This window comes from Stegostoma tigrinum, chromosome 7 (assembly GCF_030684315.1).
Source record: "Stegostoma tigrinum isolate sSteTig4 chromosome 7, sSteTig4.hap1, whole genome shotgun sequence".
Classification (NCBI taxonomy): Eukaryota; Metazoa; Chordata; class Chondrichthyes; order Orectolobiformes; family Stegostomatidae; genus Stegostoma; species Stegostoma tigrinum.
In genome coordinates this window covers 32,673,470-32,692,914 of record NC_081360.1, presented here as the reverse complement: position 1 = coordinate 32,692,914, position 19,445 = coordinate 32,673,470, and the positions used below count along the sequence as shown (strand labels likewise).

At 38.1% G+C, this 19,445-nt stretch overlaps 1 protein-coding gene across 1 annotated transcript in view; it reads right to left on the bottom strand.

Annotated features, from left to right (window-relative positions):
- The window catches only part of dnah7 (dynein, axonemal, heavy chain 7), a 304,986-nt gene that overhangs the window by 264,087 nt on the left and 21,454 nt on the right, over positions 1 to 19,445 (bottom strand). The window contains exons 6-7 of the mRNA XM_059647155.1: positions 13,181 to 13,361; positions 8,526 to 8,595 (exon numbers count right to left, since the gene is read on the bottom strand). Coding sequence (XP_059503138.1) covers positions 8,526 to 8,595; positions 13,181 to 13,361 — 251 coding nt within the window. The remainder of the gene's footprint in view (positions 1 to 8,525; positions 8,596 to 13,180; positions 13,362 to 19,445) is intronic.

The window sequence follows — 19,445 nt, the reverse complement described above, 5'->3', positions numbered from 1 at the left end:
TAGACCATTCAGCCACTCAAGTCTGTTCTATCATTCAACAGGATGATGGCTAGTTCAACACTCTTCACATTCACATTCCTGCCAATTCCTTGTAACTCTTGATTCCCCTACCAATCAAGAACTCATCTATTGCAGCTTCAAATATATGCAAGAATATTGCCCACCCATCTCTCTGTGACAAGGAATTCAAAAGACTCGTAATACTATGAGAGAAGAAATTCCTCCTCATCTCAGCCTTAAATTTATCTTTATTCTGCGACTATGCCATCTGGTCCAAAGCTTTCCCATGAGGGGAAACATCCTCTCAGTATTTACCTAGTCACACCCCTTAAGAATGTTATATGCTTCAATGAGATCACCTCTCATTCTTTTAAACTCTAGTGAGTGGAGTCCCAACTTATTTAGCCTTTGCTCATATGACAATCCATCCATACAAGGGATCATTTCCAATGAACATTCTCTGAACTACCTCCAATGAAATGGTATTTTTCCTTAAATAAGATGCCTAAACTGTTCACAGTGCTCCAGATGTGGTCTCACCAGCATCTTGTACAGATGCAGTAAGACGAAAATATGAAAATCAACATGAAAATAAGCTCAGGAATGTGAAAAATGTTGAATTTCATGAGTAAGACTTCTTAGCATCAACACATTCATAAGCATCATTATTTTATCAAACAGATTTGACAGAGATTTTCATATAGGTACCAACCATCATAAAACTGACAAAGACATTCTGTTGCAAAGATGCATGTTTAGATCATAGAATCTCTACAGTGTGGAAACAGGCCCTTTGACCCAACAAATCCACACTGACCCTCACAGCACCCACCTAATGTACAAATCCCTGAACACAACGGGCAATTTAGTATGACCAATCTACCTAGCCTGCACATCTTTGAACTCAGTGGGAGGAAACCGGAGCACTTAGAGGAAACCCACACAGACACAGGGAGAATGTGCAAACTCCACTCAGACAGTTGTCCAAGGCTGGAATTGAACCCAGGTCCCCAGCGCTGTGAGGCAGCACTGCCAATCACTGTGCCACCGTGCCGTCCTTATGTTTCAACAAAACTGCATGTGTGGAATGGAATTTCAAAGGAACTAGTATTCATTGAGCAGCTTTGATTCAGTAAAATCCCAAAATGATTCAAACAAACAGAAACAGATGCTTAACAATAACAGAGTAAAAATTCAGCAAGGACCAAAAGAACAGATGGGCTTTCAAGAGTTTTCTAAGAAAAACAAAGGTAGAAAAATTTAATGAAAATATCACATCTACATGTGAGACCAAAATATCCTGAACCTGATTATCTATACAACTGATTACTGCACTTAAAGGGATTAAAGGACAAATCACCTATCTTGTATAGACTCTTCATTCTTTAAACAATATAGTGCTTCTACATTTAGTGAGAATAAGACTACATTGATTGCCTCTGAGAAAACAATGTTTCCTGGAGAGCTAATTCCTGCATTTTACAAGGACTTGACAATTTGTCACAGCAGTACATATGATTCAATGTCTATGTGATCTTTTGTTCTAAGAGAGTATAAATTTTTAGGAAGTACATTAATCTATTTTGTCCAGACGGTGAACTGGAACTGACTACATACTAACAGCCCGCCTCAAAAAAAAACTGCATCAACTAAGGGGTAGAAAAGTTGGATTGGTGTGATTACAGTACATGAAGAATGCATATTCTCTCAATGAAAACGCTACAACAGAAATTAATTCTCACTTCTTTTTTTGAACATCATCCACACATCAAACAGAATATATCATTCAGGAAAGAGTGTCGCAAAGTTGGGTGGAATACTTGTGGATTGGGAGGCAGGAAATTAGAATTTGATATTTGCAAAATGCTAGGAGAGAAAGCGTTGCATGGTCCCTTTAAAAGATCAGGTGCTTTTTCAGTGCTTAGAAATTTAAAATAGATGTCTCTGAGCAGCAGCTTGAATGTTTACAAGTATATAGAGAGTGCCCAAATTGAAACACTTGTATCAAAACACCATGCAGTTAGCAGGCCAAGCAGCAATTATTTTAACCAAGGCAACAAGCTTTTGAATTTAACCAATCAATTTGAACCAGGCACTTAAATATAAAAAAAACAATTAAATTTAAATCTGATGGTTTTGACGACATAGGACAAGTCCTTTTGTATAAAAAATTATATGTCATCAAGAGTATAAAAGAAGGGAGCAGTTGAATAAAACCCTAGAGCTAACTGTCATTCGCCAGAGCTAACAGCCCTCAGCTCGCAAGAGAGAATCACTGGCTTTCACAACCTCCTGTAAGTCTTAGGGAAAGCACCATCTAAATAACAATGACACCCACGGCACAACTAGTTAGCATTCCTGACAGAAGAATTGACAGAAAAGGCACACAGCATTCTGGAAGACACGTAACTGGGGTGTAATTTTGAGAGACTAAATTCCACTTTTATTTTATGTAAGTGGGCTTTTATTTATTGGAATGGCATAACATTAGAATCTTGCTTTGTTCAGGAATAGTTAGTATTAGACACAGTTTATTCGATTTATTAATTGTTTAGTTAATTTGTTCACTATTACAGTAAGATAAATAGTTACTTGTTGATTTTAAAATGAGTGTCAGGAATTTATTTTTATTTAACCACCAGAAGTTGCTGAAAGGCAGGTTACACCACTTTTCGCACTCCTTTTATAGATTATAGGGCAAGGTGTTCCTCTTTGAGTATGTTAGTTTTAGTTCTCAGAGGGGTTTCAACCAGGGACTTTATACCAGACTGGGGGCTTTTTGGATGAATTTGAATGGATCTGTACAGATTTGGACAGATTTGAATAGATTTTGGATACAAAAGGTCCCGGAAAATTTAAACAGATTTGGGGACTAGTGTCCTAGATTTTTAACTAAAATTTAAGTGAGAATTGAACATCTGTTTAATTTCAGTTGCTTTTTGTAGGTTAAATGAAAAGTGGAGAAATGACTCTTAACATTGCCAAAGAGTTTCTGGGAGTCTAAGGTATTTCCCAAATTTGCCAAAAACGTTTAGTAAGACTGAAAAAGATGACAGTTTTAGAATTATCACAAAAGCTAAAATTGGGTTTAACCACAGATAATAGGAAAATTGAAACTGTAATGAAGTTAGTCAGCATTTAGGTACATCAGGGGAACAGTCAAGTGCAGAGGAGTTAGAAAAAAATTAAACTGCAAATGAGACAACTGGAGTTACAGGACAAGGAAAGGGAAAGGGAAAGGGAATTGAAACAGTTTGAATTAGAATAATGAGCAGAGGAACGAGAAAAGGAAAGAACTGCCCTGGAAGGTCAAAGAGCAAAGGAAAGATTTGCACTGGCAGAAGGAGAAAGAGAGACCAAGTTCAAATTTCAGAACCTGGCAATTAGACAGGAACGTCAATTTAAAATGATGGAGATGAAGATAGAAGGTAGGCTTAGTGAGGGGGAATTGATGATGAGCAAATCCATTGTAGACAAAGGCCTGGTAGGGATATATACAAATATGTCCCAACATTACCAAAATTTGATGAAAAAAATGAAGAAGCCTTTTTCATTTCCTTTGAGAAATCAACTAAACAGATGAACTGGCCAGAGACTTTGTGGGTAATGTTAATTCAGACCAGGTTGGTAGGCAGGGTGAGTGAAATGTTTGCAGTGCTATGGGGTCAGGAAAATATGAAGAAGTAAAACAGGCTATTTTGAATGCCTATGAATTGGTATCAGAAGCACATGGACAATGATTCAGAAATATAAGAAAGGAAATGGATCAAACTTATATCGAATTTGAAAGAATTAAATAGAGCAACTTCGTTAGATAGGTGACAACATTAAAGATAGAAAAGACATATGAAGATTTTAGAGATATTATTCTGCTGCAGGAGTTTAAAGACTCACTATCAGAAATGATAAGCACTCGTGTTGAGGAACACAAAGTTAAAACAGTAAGAGCTGCAGAGATGGCATTAGTGCAGAGATCGAAATCCAACTTCCGACAGCAATTTCATTCTGTAAGAGATAGACATTGGGAAAGAGAGAGATCCTTCAATAAAAAACAACAAGTAGATCACACTGGGAACAGTTTACCACGTGTGAAAAAAGAAACCCAAGAGGGTGGAAAAGAGGTGAAAGACCTCAGGTGTTTTCACTACAATAAGATGGGACACACAAAGTCATAGTGCTGGTGATTTAAGAAAAGCCCTAGGAAAAAGGATGTGGCAAAAGAGGCTAAACCAGTGAGATCAATTTAAGGTAATGAAAGAAATCCCAAGAGAAGTCAAGGAGCTGCAGGAGAATGCACAGCCTAGTCGTGGTTTGGATAGTAAGATAGCGCCCAATCTTTTCAAAGACTTCATCTCTGTGGGTAAGATTTACTCAGATAGAGCAGGGAGAGTAGGTAAAGAAGTTAAAATATTAACAGATACAGGAGCTGGTAAGTCTCTGATAGTAAGAGATGAAAATATTTGCACTCCTTCTGAAATATTGCCTGTGAGAGTGGTAATCTGTGGAATAAATGGAGAGAGGTGTAGTGTTCCCATGCAAGATAAGGCTCGAAAGTCCAGTCAAGACTGGGGTCATGATAGTGGGAGTGATGGAAAAATTGTCTATTCCAGGAACACAGTTTATTCTTGGAAACAATATAACTGGATCACAGGTGGGAGTGATGCCCATTGTAGTGGAAAAAGCAAAAGAAAACCAAGGAACTGAGGGGTTAAAAGAAAAATATCCTGGAATGTTTCCAGACTGCGCAGTGACAAGATCCCACAGCCATAAGTTAAAACCAGAAGGGAAAACAAAATAAAAAGATGAAGGAGTTCAGGCCCAGTTAGCTGACACTCTGTTTGATGAGATGATTCACAGAAAAATTAAGCAGGTAGCGGATCAGGCAGAGATGTTAGTTCTGAAAGATTAATGGAGCTATAACAAAAAGATGAGATGATAAAGGATATATATCATAAAGCCTGCTTGAAAAGGATTCAGGATATATTCCAGAATGTTATTACTTTAAGGAGGAAACGGAGACCTTGACAGTTTAGTGCAGATGAGAAATGGACAGAAGTTCACCATACTGTGTTGCTGGTAGAGTACAAACAGGAAGTATTGTGGGTAGCACACAAATTACCTGTCGTACATGTCAGATGGTAGGAAAGCCACAGGCTGTGATGAAACCAACGCCTTTGATGCCAATTCCTGCATTTGAAGAACCTTTTACGCGGGTTATAACTGATTGTGTAGGTCCCCTCCGTAAAACCAAAAGTGGGAACCAGCATTTGCTAATCATAATAGATGTGTCTCCAAGTTTCTGGAGGCAATTCCATTACAGAATGTCACGGCAAAAAGGTTGTAGAGGAGTTTCTTGCTTTCTTTGCCTGTTCTGGTCTGGGAGATGCACTCAGGCCAAGGGTCCAAATTTACCACCAAATTATTTAAGGAGGTCATGAATACTTTAGGCATCAAACACTTCAAATCAAGTGCATACCATCCTGAATCCCAGGGAACATTGGAAAGGTGGCGTCAGATGCTAAAGACCATGTTGAGGGCTTATTGCCAGGATTACCCAAATGATTGGAATAAAGGCATCCCATTTATGTTATTTGCTGTTAGAGATGCTCCAAATGAATCGACTCAGTTTACTCCATTTGAATTGAAATGAAGTAAAAGTACCTTTAAAATTAGTTAAGGAAAAGTGGACAGATCTGAAGTCAGAGATTGCACAGTTGGACTATGTATCTAAGGTGAGAGAAAGATTAAACAGAGTAGGTCAATTAGCTAGACAACATTTGCAGGTGTCACAGCTGATGATGAAGTAAAAAGCAGATAAGAAATCTAAAATTTGTGCGTTTGCCCATGGGGATGAAGTATTGGTGCTGTTAACAGTGGTAGGAGATCCCTTCAAAGCAAGATTATTGGTCCCTAGCAGATTGAGAAGTTAAATCAAGTGAATTATCTGATAAAGATGCCAGATAGAGAAAAAATTATCGGGTATGTCATGTGAACATGCTGAAACCGTACTATGACGGGAAAAGGAACTGGAGAAACAGGTATTAGTAACTGCCATTCAGAGTGAGAAATCAAATCCAGATGATTTGGATTTTGATGTCCCTCACAATAAATTGAACAATGTCCTTAAACTGTGTTGTTACAGGAGGATAATTGTGGCCTTGAAAGGACAATCGGTTACTTTTCAAAAAGAATCAACACCCACCAGAAAAGATCTTCAACCATCAAAAAGGAGTCTGGCACTGGCCTTAAAACACTTTAATGTTTACGTTGCAAACAATGCATCAGAGACGATTGTGTATGCCGATCACAATCCTTTGACATTTCTGTAAAGATTTAGGGACAAGAACACCATTTCAATGGAGTCTCATGTTACAAGCATTTAATTTACACATTGTACATGTAGCGTACATGTTTTGAAAATATTATTGCGGATGCTTTATTGCAAGTTTAAAAGAATTTTTTTTATATGAGACGGAAACAGTAGTGTTCAATATTGTATATATTTATATAGAATTAATATAAAATGTGTAACACTACATTAACACTACCTTTCGATCTAGAAATGTAATGGAGTTAGGTTTTAAAAGAAAAAAAAGCCATCTTTTCACAATGATGGGTTTTTTTTAAGGGGGGAGGTGTTGCGAAGTTGAGTTGTGGATTGGGAAGCCGAAGTTAGAATTTGGAGTTTGTAAAGTGCTAAGGGGGAAAGCATTATGAGATCCCTTTAAAAGATCAAGCGCTTTTTCTGCACTTAGAGATTGAAAATGGATGTTTGTGATCAGCAGCTTGAAAGTTTTCAAGTGCACAGAGTGCCCGAATTGAAACACTTGTTATCAAAAGACCAGTTAGCAGGCCAAGCAGCAGTTTTTGTAAGCAAGGTAACAAGCTTCTGAATTTATCCAATCAATTTGAACCAGGAGCTTAAATACCAAAAGCCAATTAAATATAAACTGATGGTTTTGACAACATAGGACAAATCCTACTGTAAAAAAATTGTATGTTATCAAGGGTGTAAAAGAAAGGGACAGTTGGACAAAACCCTAGAACTAACTGCCATCCACCACAGCTAACAGGTTTCGGCTTGCAAGAGAGAATTGCTCACTCACACAGGCTCCTCTAAGACTTAGAGAAAGCACAACATAAATAACAATGGCAGCCACAGCGCAACTAGTTAACATTCCTGAAAAAAGATTCGAAGGAGAAGGCCCAGAGCATTCTGGAAGACAAATAAACCTGGCTGTAATTTCGACAGACTAAATTCTATTTTATCTTATATAAACGGCACTTGTATTTTTTGGAACAGCATACCATTAGAATCTTACTTCATTCGGAAATGGTAGTCAGAAGGGGTTTATTCGATTTGTTAATTGTTTAGTTAATTTGTTCACTGATGGTCAACCCATTTGCGACATCAAGGCTTGGGCTCATGTGTGGCAAGTAACATTCACCCCAGACAAGAATTAGGCAAAGGCTACTGTCAACAAAAGAGAATCTAACCATGTTGCCTCAGAAATCAATGGCATGGTCATCACTGTAACGCCCACTATCAACATCATGGGAGTTACCATTGACCAGTCCGGTTTCTTCTAATGTCAGTAATGGTGTCAATAAACTATCAATTATTGTAACAACCCATTTGCCATCCTTACTTGATCTGTCCCACATATGACTCCAGATCCACAGTAAAGGTTGGCTGTTAACCACTGATCAATTTGGGATGGGCAACAAATGCAGACCCACCCAAATCTCATGATAGAATAAATTCTAGCAATCAAAGCCTCTGTACTTCGGGCAGGACTCTAGATTGTCTGGTTTTCCTGAATCTATGCAGTAGCTCACCACAAATTCACCAAAGGCAAGTCACATTACTTCCACCGAACGACCGTCATACCTCAACGGGGCTTGCCTGATTGGCCTGGTGTCTCCACTCACCTGCTTGACAGCATGGGGACATCTTTCTATGCCTTCCTCTTTTTCTGGGCGCAGATCAAGCAGTGGCCATCACTTCCAGTGGCACTACTGAGCTGCCAATCCTCTGATGGCTGGCAGTTCCTTGAGGCAGGTGGCCTCCTTGAAAGGGATAGTACTCCTGATGCAGTCAGTTTCCCAATTCCCATAAACTGGCCATCTATCCAACAAAATGCCAAGTCAGAGTTGCCCCATTTTCATTATCTGGGTCCTTACTAAGATTATAATATTCTAGCCATAGCTTCTAAAAATGCTAGAGAGAGAAAAAGTGTGGGAAATAAGCTGAAAAATATAGGGTGAACTGAGGAGTAAAAGAAATACATGAGAAAAGGAACTTAATTTTTATATTAATTTATTTTCATTATAAATGCAGAAACATTCAAATAATAACCTTTGCTATATGTTATTTTGCACACAGATTTGCAAGTTGAGATGCCATAATGCGTACTTAGAAATGTAAAATCACATATTCCTACTAAAGTTCAACTAATCTTTCCTATAGCCTTATGTAAACAAAATAACTCTTTAATAATTTCACTTTGTATAATTCTTCTTACTCTGCACGATGAACAGGAATATCTTTCTTGACTTCTTCTTTCTCTCTAGGATCTCTTAAAACAAAGTCAACTGAAAATGAGAAATATATAAGTTATATGCAAGTATCCAAATTCTTATTTCCATATCAATGCGCTCACAAATACAGGCCAACTACTGCATGGTATACAATGAAATATTTCTGTGTTATTCCTGAGTTAGCCAAAATATTGTTGCTAGAAGTCAGAAATCATTCTAAGCAGTACTAATAAAGTACATCATTTGCAAGAAAATTTAAAGAGGGAAAGGATCGACTTCTTCAAAAGTATAGCATACAATATGAAATGAAATATTTTGGACATGAATCTCAGCATAAATACTGTATCTTTTCAATATTTCTTTAATTTCAGATTTGCAGCATCTGCTGATATAGAGATTTATGGTCTCAGACTCTACATTTAGCTAATTTCTTAATCAAGGTGCACTGACATGAATATTGCCAAGAAAGACACTTCGTTGAAGATTTTGTCGCTTTATTCAACAATATTCAGGTCCTATAGTACCAAACAACTATTGAATAGATGTGGAAAAAATGCAAAGAGTAGGTTTTTCCTAGTTGCAAAAAAAGATAACAGATCAACAACTTCAGGATATTCATTTGACATTGCATTCTATTTCATTCATCAAAACAGCATCCATTCCACAGATGATATTCCAAAATTTCCCATGGATTCTTGGCAGAAATCACACGTTTTTGACATAGATGTCAATAGTTATCTTCATAAATTTCATTTCAGAACTAGATAATTATCACCTACTTTTTTAAAGAAACCACATGCTGAGTTTTTCTAGAAGGTAAAGTATCATATCACTGGAACCAAAAGTGGGACTTGCCTTCACACTGGCAGGCAGCAAGACCTGGACAGCATCTTACCAGAGGCAATCAATTAAGAAGCCAAAGACTCAACTGCTTTCCAATTGAGAAATGTCACCCACCTCCCAGAGTTGCCTGTCCAAACAATGGTGCCTAAGTCATAATGCTGCATGAGTCCTGGAGCAGCCACACCCTGGAAACCCACATAACTGAAACCCATCCCGACGCAAGCAAAATAATGGCGAGTAGGGAGGCCAGGTTGCTCTTCATTGACAATTAGGCAACTGATCGCAGCCATGCCACTTTGGCTCCCACCTTTGCTAGTTCGCCATAGCAACAGCGAGATATCAGGGTCCACAAGAAATGCCTTCTTACAAATCCTCATATCTCCCAGCCTCACATTTTTTAAGCATCTATTCCTACAGTTGGTATGTGATGTTCAGAAAACAATGTATACTTAAATTAACAGCTACTTAAGGCTTGATAGCTTTATGCTGAGACCTTCCAGACATGTAGTCACATTTAACACAAATTTATGGGTATTTTCACATCATCAATGTCCCTCCTTTTTAAACAAATTATTACCATTATCCTTCATAGCTTTTTTTACACTTGGTCATGCGACAAACTTTCAATAAAGTCACAGGCATATCTTGAGTTGGCTAGCTCAGATGGCTGGACGGCTGGTTTGTAACGCAGAGTCACAGCAACAAGGTGGATTCATTCCTGTACTGGAAAAGGATACCATAAAGGTCCCACCTTCTCAACCTCGCCTCTTGCGCGAAGTGTGATGATCCTCAGATTAAAAACTTACTTGTCACATCTTCCTAAAGAGAGAGCAGCATATACTGCTCTGGGACCATGGCAACTTTACATTCTTTTAAATGCAGTTGTGCTACCTGCCACAATTACTGTTTTTGTGGAATGTCCCAAAGTCTTACCACCCTTCGGCTAAAGAATTTTCGCCTGAATTCTCTTTTGGATTTATTTGTTTTACAAAACACAAACCTTTACTTATACAGTTCCTATTCTAATCTCCCAACAAGTTTATAACATTCTGGCCACACTGTAAAATAGCACTAGACAGAAAAAGTGTGGAAAATTAGTGTAAATGTAAGTAAGTGCACCAGTCAGTTTGTCCAACTGCAAGCTCCCACAAATAGCAATGTTTTAATGACCAAAGAGTCTGTTTTTGTTATGCTGGTTGAGAGATAAATACCAGCCAAGAGACAGGAATAATTTCCCTGCTCCTGACTGAAAAAATGCCATCAGAATTTTTATATGCACGCAAGAGGGGATCCAAAAGATACAATCTCTGACAGTGATGCATTCTGCACTGGAATATTAGTTTAGATTTTTTTTGCTCCAGTCCTGGAGTCAAATTCAGAACACAAATTTCTGACTCAGGAGCAAGAGTGCTAACCACTGAGCTAGTCAAACATTTGTTATTAAGACAGTGACACTGATAACAGTGATCTAATGTTTATAACTTTTTGGGCTTCACTGTAATGGAAACAACTTAACTATATCTCCATGACCAAACTTCAGTCAGGTCACCCCTCACCTTTCTTTCTTCTATATTAACAAGCCAGAACACATTTAGCTACTTTCTGATACCTATGTATGTGCTCAATTCTAGCATTTGTTGTGGATCCTTTTTTGCACCTTTGTCAAAGCTTCTAATTTTATATATAAACTGCAGAACTAAGGTGCACACTACACATAGGGGAATGGCTGATGTGTTAAACAATTATGTCGCCTCAGTATTTACAGTCAAAAAGGAGGATCATTGCCGGAAGTACCAAGCAAATTAACAGTGGTCAGAAACAGGGACTGAATAAAATGAACATAAGTAAAACGTCAGTAATGTGGAAATGAATGGAATTAAAGAGTAAAAAATCATTGGGACCTGACAGTTTCTATCCAAGGGTGTTAAAGAAAGTAGGGGAGGATATTGTAGATGCCCTAGCTATAACTTTTCAGAGTTCTCTAGATACAGGGGTCATCCCTCTGGATTGGAAAAGTGCATGTCACTCTATTTTTTAAGAAGGGTGAAATAGGAAAATCAGGGAATTGATAGATAGGCTAACATCTGTGGTAGGGAACTTTGATGTGGTTATAATCAAGGAGAGGAGTAATTGACCATATTGAAAATTTTCAGCTAATCAGGGAGAACCAACATGGATCCATGACTGGCAGGTCAAGCCTGGCAAACCTCATTTATTTTTTGAGGAGGTAACTAAGGTAGTGGATAGGGGAATGTCTATGAATGCTGTTTGTATAGACCTCCAGATGGCATTTGACAAAGTTGTACAAACAAGACTGTCAACTTAGGTAGAAGCCCAGAGAATTGAGGGGAAATTACTGATATGACTGAGAGATTGTTTGAGTGGCAGATGATTAAAAAGTAGAGATGATATATAGGTACTCAAACTGGCAGGATGTCACCAGTGGTGTCCTATAATAATGTGTCAGCATCTCAAGTTATTCCCATTATTTATTAATAACTTGGATAATAGCACAGAAAGTCATATATCCAAAATTACTGATGATGCAAAGTTAGGTGGCACTGTAGACAATATAGATGATATTATAAAATTACAAAGGGATATTGATAGACTAAGTAATGGGCAAAACTGTGGCAGATGGGATTCAATGTAAACAACCGTTAGGTTATCAAACTTGAACCAAAAAAGGTTCGATCAGGGTACCTTCTTGATGTTTTGATGTTAAGTACAGTGAATGTCCAAAGAGACTTGGGAGTTCAGATGCATAGATCCTTAAAATGTCACAGGCGTGTGCAGAAATTAATCAAGTAAGCTAATGGAATGCTGGCCTTTATATCCAAAGGACAGGAGTATAAAGATGCAGAATTTATGTTGCAGTTATGAGTATGCAGTGGTTCGACCCTATTTTGAGTACTATGAGCAGATATGGACACCACATCTGAGGAAGAATATACAATGAGGACTCCAGAAGTTAAATTATGAGGGGACAGAATAAACATTAGGCTTATCTTCTCTACAATTTCAAAGTTTAAGGGGTGATCTGATCGAAGTCTTCAAGATATTAACAGGAAAAGACAGGGTAGATAAAGACAAACTATTTCCTCTGCTTGGGAATTCCAGAATAGGGGGCATAGGCTCAGAATTAGGATCAAACCATTCAGGAGAGATGCTAGGAAACACTCCTACACACAAAGTTTGGAACTCTCTTCCACAAATGGCAATGGATGCAGAATCTCTTGTTAATTTTAAATTTGAAATGGATAATTTTTTGCTAAGCAACAAGCATTAAAGGCAGGTTAATGAAGTTAGGCCACAGAACAACGATGATCTCAATGAATGGTGAAATAGGCTGGAGGAGCTGAATGGCCTACTTCTGTTTGTGTGTTCCTATGTACTCCCTATGTGAAACAACTAAGTTTCTGCAAAAACTTAACATTCCTGCATTTAAGCTTTATTGTTCTGGTGTTTGGTTTACTTTTTTTTAAATGGCCTTATTAACCAGTGTTACTATTTTTCATGTCTTATCATTATCTAAGCAGCATATGTCCTCTTTATTTTTCATGCCACTTTTCATGCGAAAATTAAACATACCAGTGGTGTGCAAACATCATGAAATCTCAGTGGAGTTAAATTCAGATAATACATGCCAGAAATTTAACCCTTAACTCCACACCATTGAAATCTACTCTATACAGCAATGGATCTAAAATCTTGATCAAATCAAACTTTCTAAGGAACAAGGGAATCACTAAACTTTGATTAGGCATTTCCAAGATTAGTAAAAATAATGCCGTACCTATTGCTTTCTTCACACTAAGGAGATAATCTTCTTTCATTTCATCTGAAAGTGATTCAATAGTAACAGCATGTGTTTTGAGATGGTGTGGCACCAAGGACAATACATCTTCTAACCAGCTGTCTTCCATCGGAGCCACGTGTTCTGTGTCTATTCCGTGGTTAATATAATAGTAATACCGCTGCAAATTTAGAAACCAGGAACATAGAATTAACAGCTGGCAACATTAGAATAAAATGACACTGGTTATAAATTAACTGTGTTACCGTAACTGAAACGATGCACATCATACTTCCTTAACAATTGGATAACTGCAAAACAAGCTTAAACAATCTTTCAAGTGTATCAATACCTGACTTGTGAACTAATCTATTAAAATATGGAAAATGCAGATTAATACACCAATATTTGGTTTGTCCTTTAAAATCTGGAGTGATAAAATAATAGGCAAGAATCACAAAATCAAGGCCAAATAATTTTGTTTTAAAAAAATTCAGCACTTGAGTTTTATTCAACTTGTTCCACTTAATCCCTTTTATTCATTCAGTTGAGTAAACAATGATAGGTTACCTCCTACGTGTAAAGTCTTTAAAAACACTACAATGTAAGATAACCTATATTTTGCATTTATTTGCCATGATGTTCACTATGCACACATCTCACGGTTACAGCAGGCAACTAACTATACTGAGAAGTTACAATAGAAATCAACTGCAGTGCATTAGATTGGGCATTCATAAACTCTTCACACCTCATAAAATACAATTACCAGAATTATTTGCTCAACTGCGCTTGCCATTTCATGGTTCTGATGGTAAAAATTATTGGTTGAAAGGAATAATCTACTCTAAGAACAGGGGTCCTTATCATATGAAATTTCCAAGACAATGTTGAAGCTGCCAATGCTGCAATCGCTGCTTATACTATGGGAGTTCATCAATTTCAGAGTTCTTGAACTGTTGCTGATGTTACAGAGGTCTGAACCATTTAAGGAATAAGTAAATGCAGTGAAACTATTACGTAAACATTATTTTACATGGCATAGTTGATTCATGTCCCAACAACTGTCATATACCACTACGAAAGGAAGATACTGAAACTCTGGGCTCTTTTGAACAAATCTACCATCCTCACCAATTCCCTTCTATCCTCTCCAACTATCAATTGTGTTTTATTTTCTTTGCCAATTTTAGACCTTAACCAGCTTTTCTTATCTTTGCTTTCAGAGGGTACCTGTTCATTCATGTATCATTTAGTCTCTTTACTCGTTGCACCACCACTCCCATCAAATTCTGTCATTTACCATCTCTCTTTTTCCCTCCACCACAAACCATCATTGGGTCATGGAAACAGTCCATGCTGACCATGCTTCCAAACTAAACTAGTCCAACCTGCCTGCATTTGGCCAAATCCCTCCAAATCTTTCCTATTCATGAGCTTACCCAAATAGCTTTTAAATGCTGCCACTGTGCCTGTATCCACCACTTCCTCTGGAAGTTCATTCCAAACATCAACAATTCTCTGTGTACAAAAGTTGTCCCTCGTTGTCCTTTTTAAACCTTCCCAGTTTTGAACTCCACCACCCTAAGGAAAAGACCCTGTCATCCAGCGTATCTATGCCCCTTGTGATTTTGTAAACCTCAATCAGGTCACCCCTCAACCTCTTATGCTCCAGTGAAAAAAGTCAAGCTTTTCCAGTCTATTTTTATATCTGAAACCCTCCATCCCTAGCAACATCCTGATAAACCTTTTCTGAGCGCTCCCCAGTTTTATAATATACTTTCTATAACAGGGCAACTAGAACTGCACAAAGTACATCACAGCAGGCCTCACCATTAATCACATATAGATGACAAAACCATATGAATTAGGAGCAGGAGTAGGCCATTCAGTCCCTTGAGCTTATTCCACCATTCCATAAAATCATGGCTGATCCGATAGTAATTTCAAATCTGTCATTTCCACCTATCCTCAAAACCTTTCATTCCCTTCCTTATTAAGAACCTATCTACAGCAGTCTTCAAATATTCTACGTCTCTTCCTGAAAAAGTGGTGGTTTCAAAGTTGCACAACCTTCAGAAAGAAATACCTTTCCACTCTGTTTTAAATGGGCAAACAATGACTTTTAAACAGTATCTCCAAGTTCTGGTTATTCCCACATGAGGAAGCATTCTTTCCACACCTACCCTGCCCAGATGCTTCAGGATCTGAGATGTTTCAATCAACTCATCTCTTTGTCTTCTAAATTCCAGTCTGCCCAACATTTCCTCATAAGACAACACTCCCAGTCTAGGAATTAACTTGGTAAATGATCTGAATTGCATGAGCACAAACACCTTCTATAAATGATGCCAACCATTTAAAAATGTGAACAAATTTGGAGGCCCCTGTATATGGGGTACATGTCAGTCCCAGACTGTCCAGGAATAATGTTGTTGCTGCAACATATGGGCAGAATGTTTAACATTGTGACAATTAATTTTGCAGCCTTAGGCCTACAGTTGTCTTTTACCAAGATCATCTGTGTCAAATTCAGGTAGTTTTCACGCAGCACTACTCTCCATAAGTTCTAGTGAGTTATCTTATATAATTCTTTGCTGCTTGATTCATTATGTATGCAGCATGCCTCTATGGTACCATGTTCACAATGTCATATGCTCAACAGCCACCTAAAATTAAGCTACAGAGGCAATCAGTCCCTCATGTCATACCATGTTAGAAAATTGTCTGAAAGACTACCATTTTCCTAATGTCCAGCATAACATAAAGTTTTGCGATTGTTCAATGAGGGGTACACCACATGTTGCAAAGCCTTCTAATATTTGAGAATGTTAACTATTAATTAACAACCCTGAATGAAGATAAAACAAACAAACAAAACAATTTGTTTCTAGGTCTAAATAGGGGCGCAGTCAAAGAATGATCACTTATCCAATTCACATCTATTGGAATTGGTTGGTAATTAGGTCTGTATGGCTCATTGCACCAATACTACATCGTGCAGAAGGCGATACTCCCCCTGTTCAATATCCTCATCTTCCTTTTTGGAAGACTGCTACTGTTCTCCCAGCTCTTCAGCAGCCACCACATCTCCTCTCTATCTGCTTCAGTCATGCTGAACACAGTCTAGAGTGGACTACAAAGCCTCCCTAAGACTAATCCAAGAGTCAAAACCTCATCATTTGGAGGCCGAATTTCTGCTCCATGATGACACTGTTAGAAGATTGGGCTGCATAGTTTCTACACATGGCACCAGTTGAGGAATTGTGAGACAGTTGTCAGCATGACTGCACAGGGTAGCCTTTGTCTGCCGGTAGATATCTTTGGAAAGCATTCAGCTCCTGAAGTGCAGCAGGAACATTCTCAAGGATATAGGCATTTATGGCACCTTCCAGGGAACCAGGTGCAGATGTGGTACCAATGATCACAGATGACTTGTACATTGATAGAACTTTTCTGTTGAAGAAGTCAGCGATGTTATGATATAGAGCTCTCAGCATTGGTTTAGCCACTGTTCCCTTTGTACTCTTGCACCAAACAGCAATTAAACATTTTGTAGTTCATCATCATTTGCTTTTTGAATGTCTGCAATTCCTTTCAGTAACACTTCCCAATCCATCATAGTCATCTCTCATTGTTTATGTTTTTCCCTGAATGGCAAACAAAGATCTCTTTATTTCCTTTCTGCTATTCAGTTTTCTATCTATCGAAATACACTATGCCCAATCCCATGCACTTTAATTTTACATATTAATCTCGGACGTGAGACTATGTCAAAAGCCTTCTGAAAAGTCCAAGTAAAACACATCAATTCTACTAGTCATACCCTCAAAGAATTCCAATAGATTTGTCAACATGATTTCCTTTTTTAAAATCCATATTGACTGTATCTGATTCTATCATTTTTTTCCTAAAGTGCTCTATTATAAACTTCTTCATAATGGACTCTAGAAACTTCCCGACCAAATGATATTAGACTCACTGGTCAATTAGATTAGATTCCCTACAGTGTGGAAACAGGCCCTTCAGCCCAACAAGTCCACACCGCCCCTTAGAGCATCCCACCCAGACCCATCCGCCTACAACCCGCACACTCCTGAAAACTACGGGAAATTTAGCATGGCCGATCCACCTAGCCTGCACATCTTTGGACTGTGGGAAGAAACCGGAACACCCGGAGGAAACCCACACAGACACGGGGAGAATGTGCAAACTCCACACAGACAGTTACCCAAGGCTGGAATCGAACCTGGATCCCTGGCGCTGTGAGGCTGCAGTGCTAACCACTGAGCCACCATGCCGCCCTTAATTTCTGTCTACCTTCCTTTTTAAATAATGGGGTTGCATTAGTTACCCTCTAATCCGTAGGAACTGTTCCAGCGTCTAAAGAATTTCAGAAGATGACTATCAATGCATCCACCATTTCTAAGGCCACTTCCTTAAATGTTCTGGGATGTAGATTATTGGGCTCTGGGGATTTATCAGCCTTCAATCCCATCGATTTCTCCAATACCATTTCTTCACTAATATAGATGGGAACCTTTCCAGGAGGTCAGAGGAGAGGGAATCAAGGGCATGAACAAATGACAGAAGGCAAATAAGAGAAGTGATTGGAAGAGAAATCAAAGCCCAGAATCAAACGAGGCCACAGTAAAAAATAGTGAGAATGATCTAGATTTTTAAAAAGTCAAGCCAGAATGCACAGAGCATTGAAACTAAAGTGAATGAATTCGGCATGCAAATCGATGTAATGATATATTTGGGAGTACAGAGACATAGTTACAGGATGACCTAGGATAGGAAATTCAGTATTTAGGAAGGACAAACAAAAAAGTAAAGTAAGTGGAGTTGCGTTACTGGTTAAAGTGGATATAAAATATTTGGACAAGTACACGAATAGGAAATATTTAGAAGGATATGGCAAAAACACAGGCAAATGGAATCCTTTAGCTTGAGAAACCTGGTCGGCATGGACAAGTTGAACCAAAGGGTATGTTTCCTTGCTGTATGACTCTATAAACACAGTATTGAGAAAAGATATTAGCCCAGACAATTTAGCATTTACATGGGTAGAATTGAGAAATATCAAGGATCAAGAAATGTTAGTGGGGGTGTTTAATAGAACATAAAGCTTAATGTTGAGAGTGACATTGAACAGGAAATCAGAAATGCGTGCAGTAAAGGACATTGGTAAATATGGGTGACTTTATTTGCTATAGATTGGGCAAATCAAATTAGTCACAATACTATAAAGGAGGAACTCCTGAAATGTAGACAGAGTGGTAACAATGACATATTAAGGAACCAGCTAGAGAACAAGCTATCTTAGACGGAGTATTATGCAATGAGAAACGAATAATTAATAATGTCGTTGTCAGAGATCCCTTGGTCATGGGCAACCATATGATAGAATTCTTGATCAAGATGAAGAGTGAGGTCACTGATTCACAGACTGGGGTCCTAAATCTTAAATAGGGAAATTATGATGGTCTGCGAGATGATTGGCTATATGGATTGGGACATGTCACTGAAAGGAATAACAATGGACAGGCAATGGAAACATTCAAATAGGGAATGGGTGAACTAGAAAAATTGTTTATTCCTGTCAGACATAAGACTGCAAAGGGAACTGTGGCCAAACAATGGGTTAAGAGGAAAATTAGAGATAGTATGATATGCAAAATCGAGGCATACAAATTAGAAAGAAGAAAACAATAGACCTGATGATTGGGAATTTTAGAAGTCAGCAAAAGAGGACCAAGCATTTGATTAAGAAGGGGAAAATCATGTTTAAGTGTAAGCTGCAAGGAACACAAGAGCTGACTGTAAAAGCTTCTATAGGTATGTAAAGAAAAAAAGACTGGCAAGAACTGATGTAGGTCTGTTATAATCAGAAATGGGTGAATTTATAATAGGGGGCAAAGGAATGGCTGGTAAACTAAATTTATACTTCACTTCTATCTTCACAAAGTAGGACATGAACAATGTAACAGAAATGAAGGGGATTACAGGTTTTAATGAGAGGTGGAAGCTGAAGCAAATCTGTATTGGTAGAGAAATAATGTTGGAGAAACTGATGGGATTGAAGGCTAACGAATCCCCAGGACTTGATAATCTATACCTAAAGTACTTAAGGAAGTGGTCTAGAAATAGTGGATGCATTGGTTGTCATTTTTGAAAATTCTTCTTCATATAGAGGCTTTTTGGTAGCCACTGGAGATCGTTGATGATATTTAGCCTATTTAAGTATTTCTGCCTCCTCATT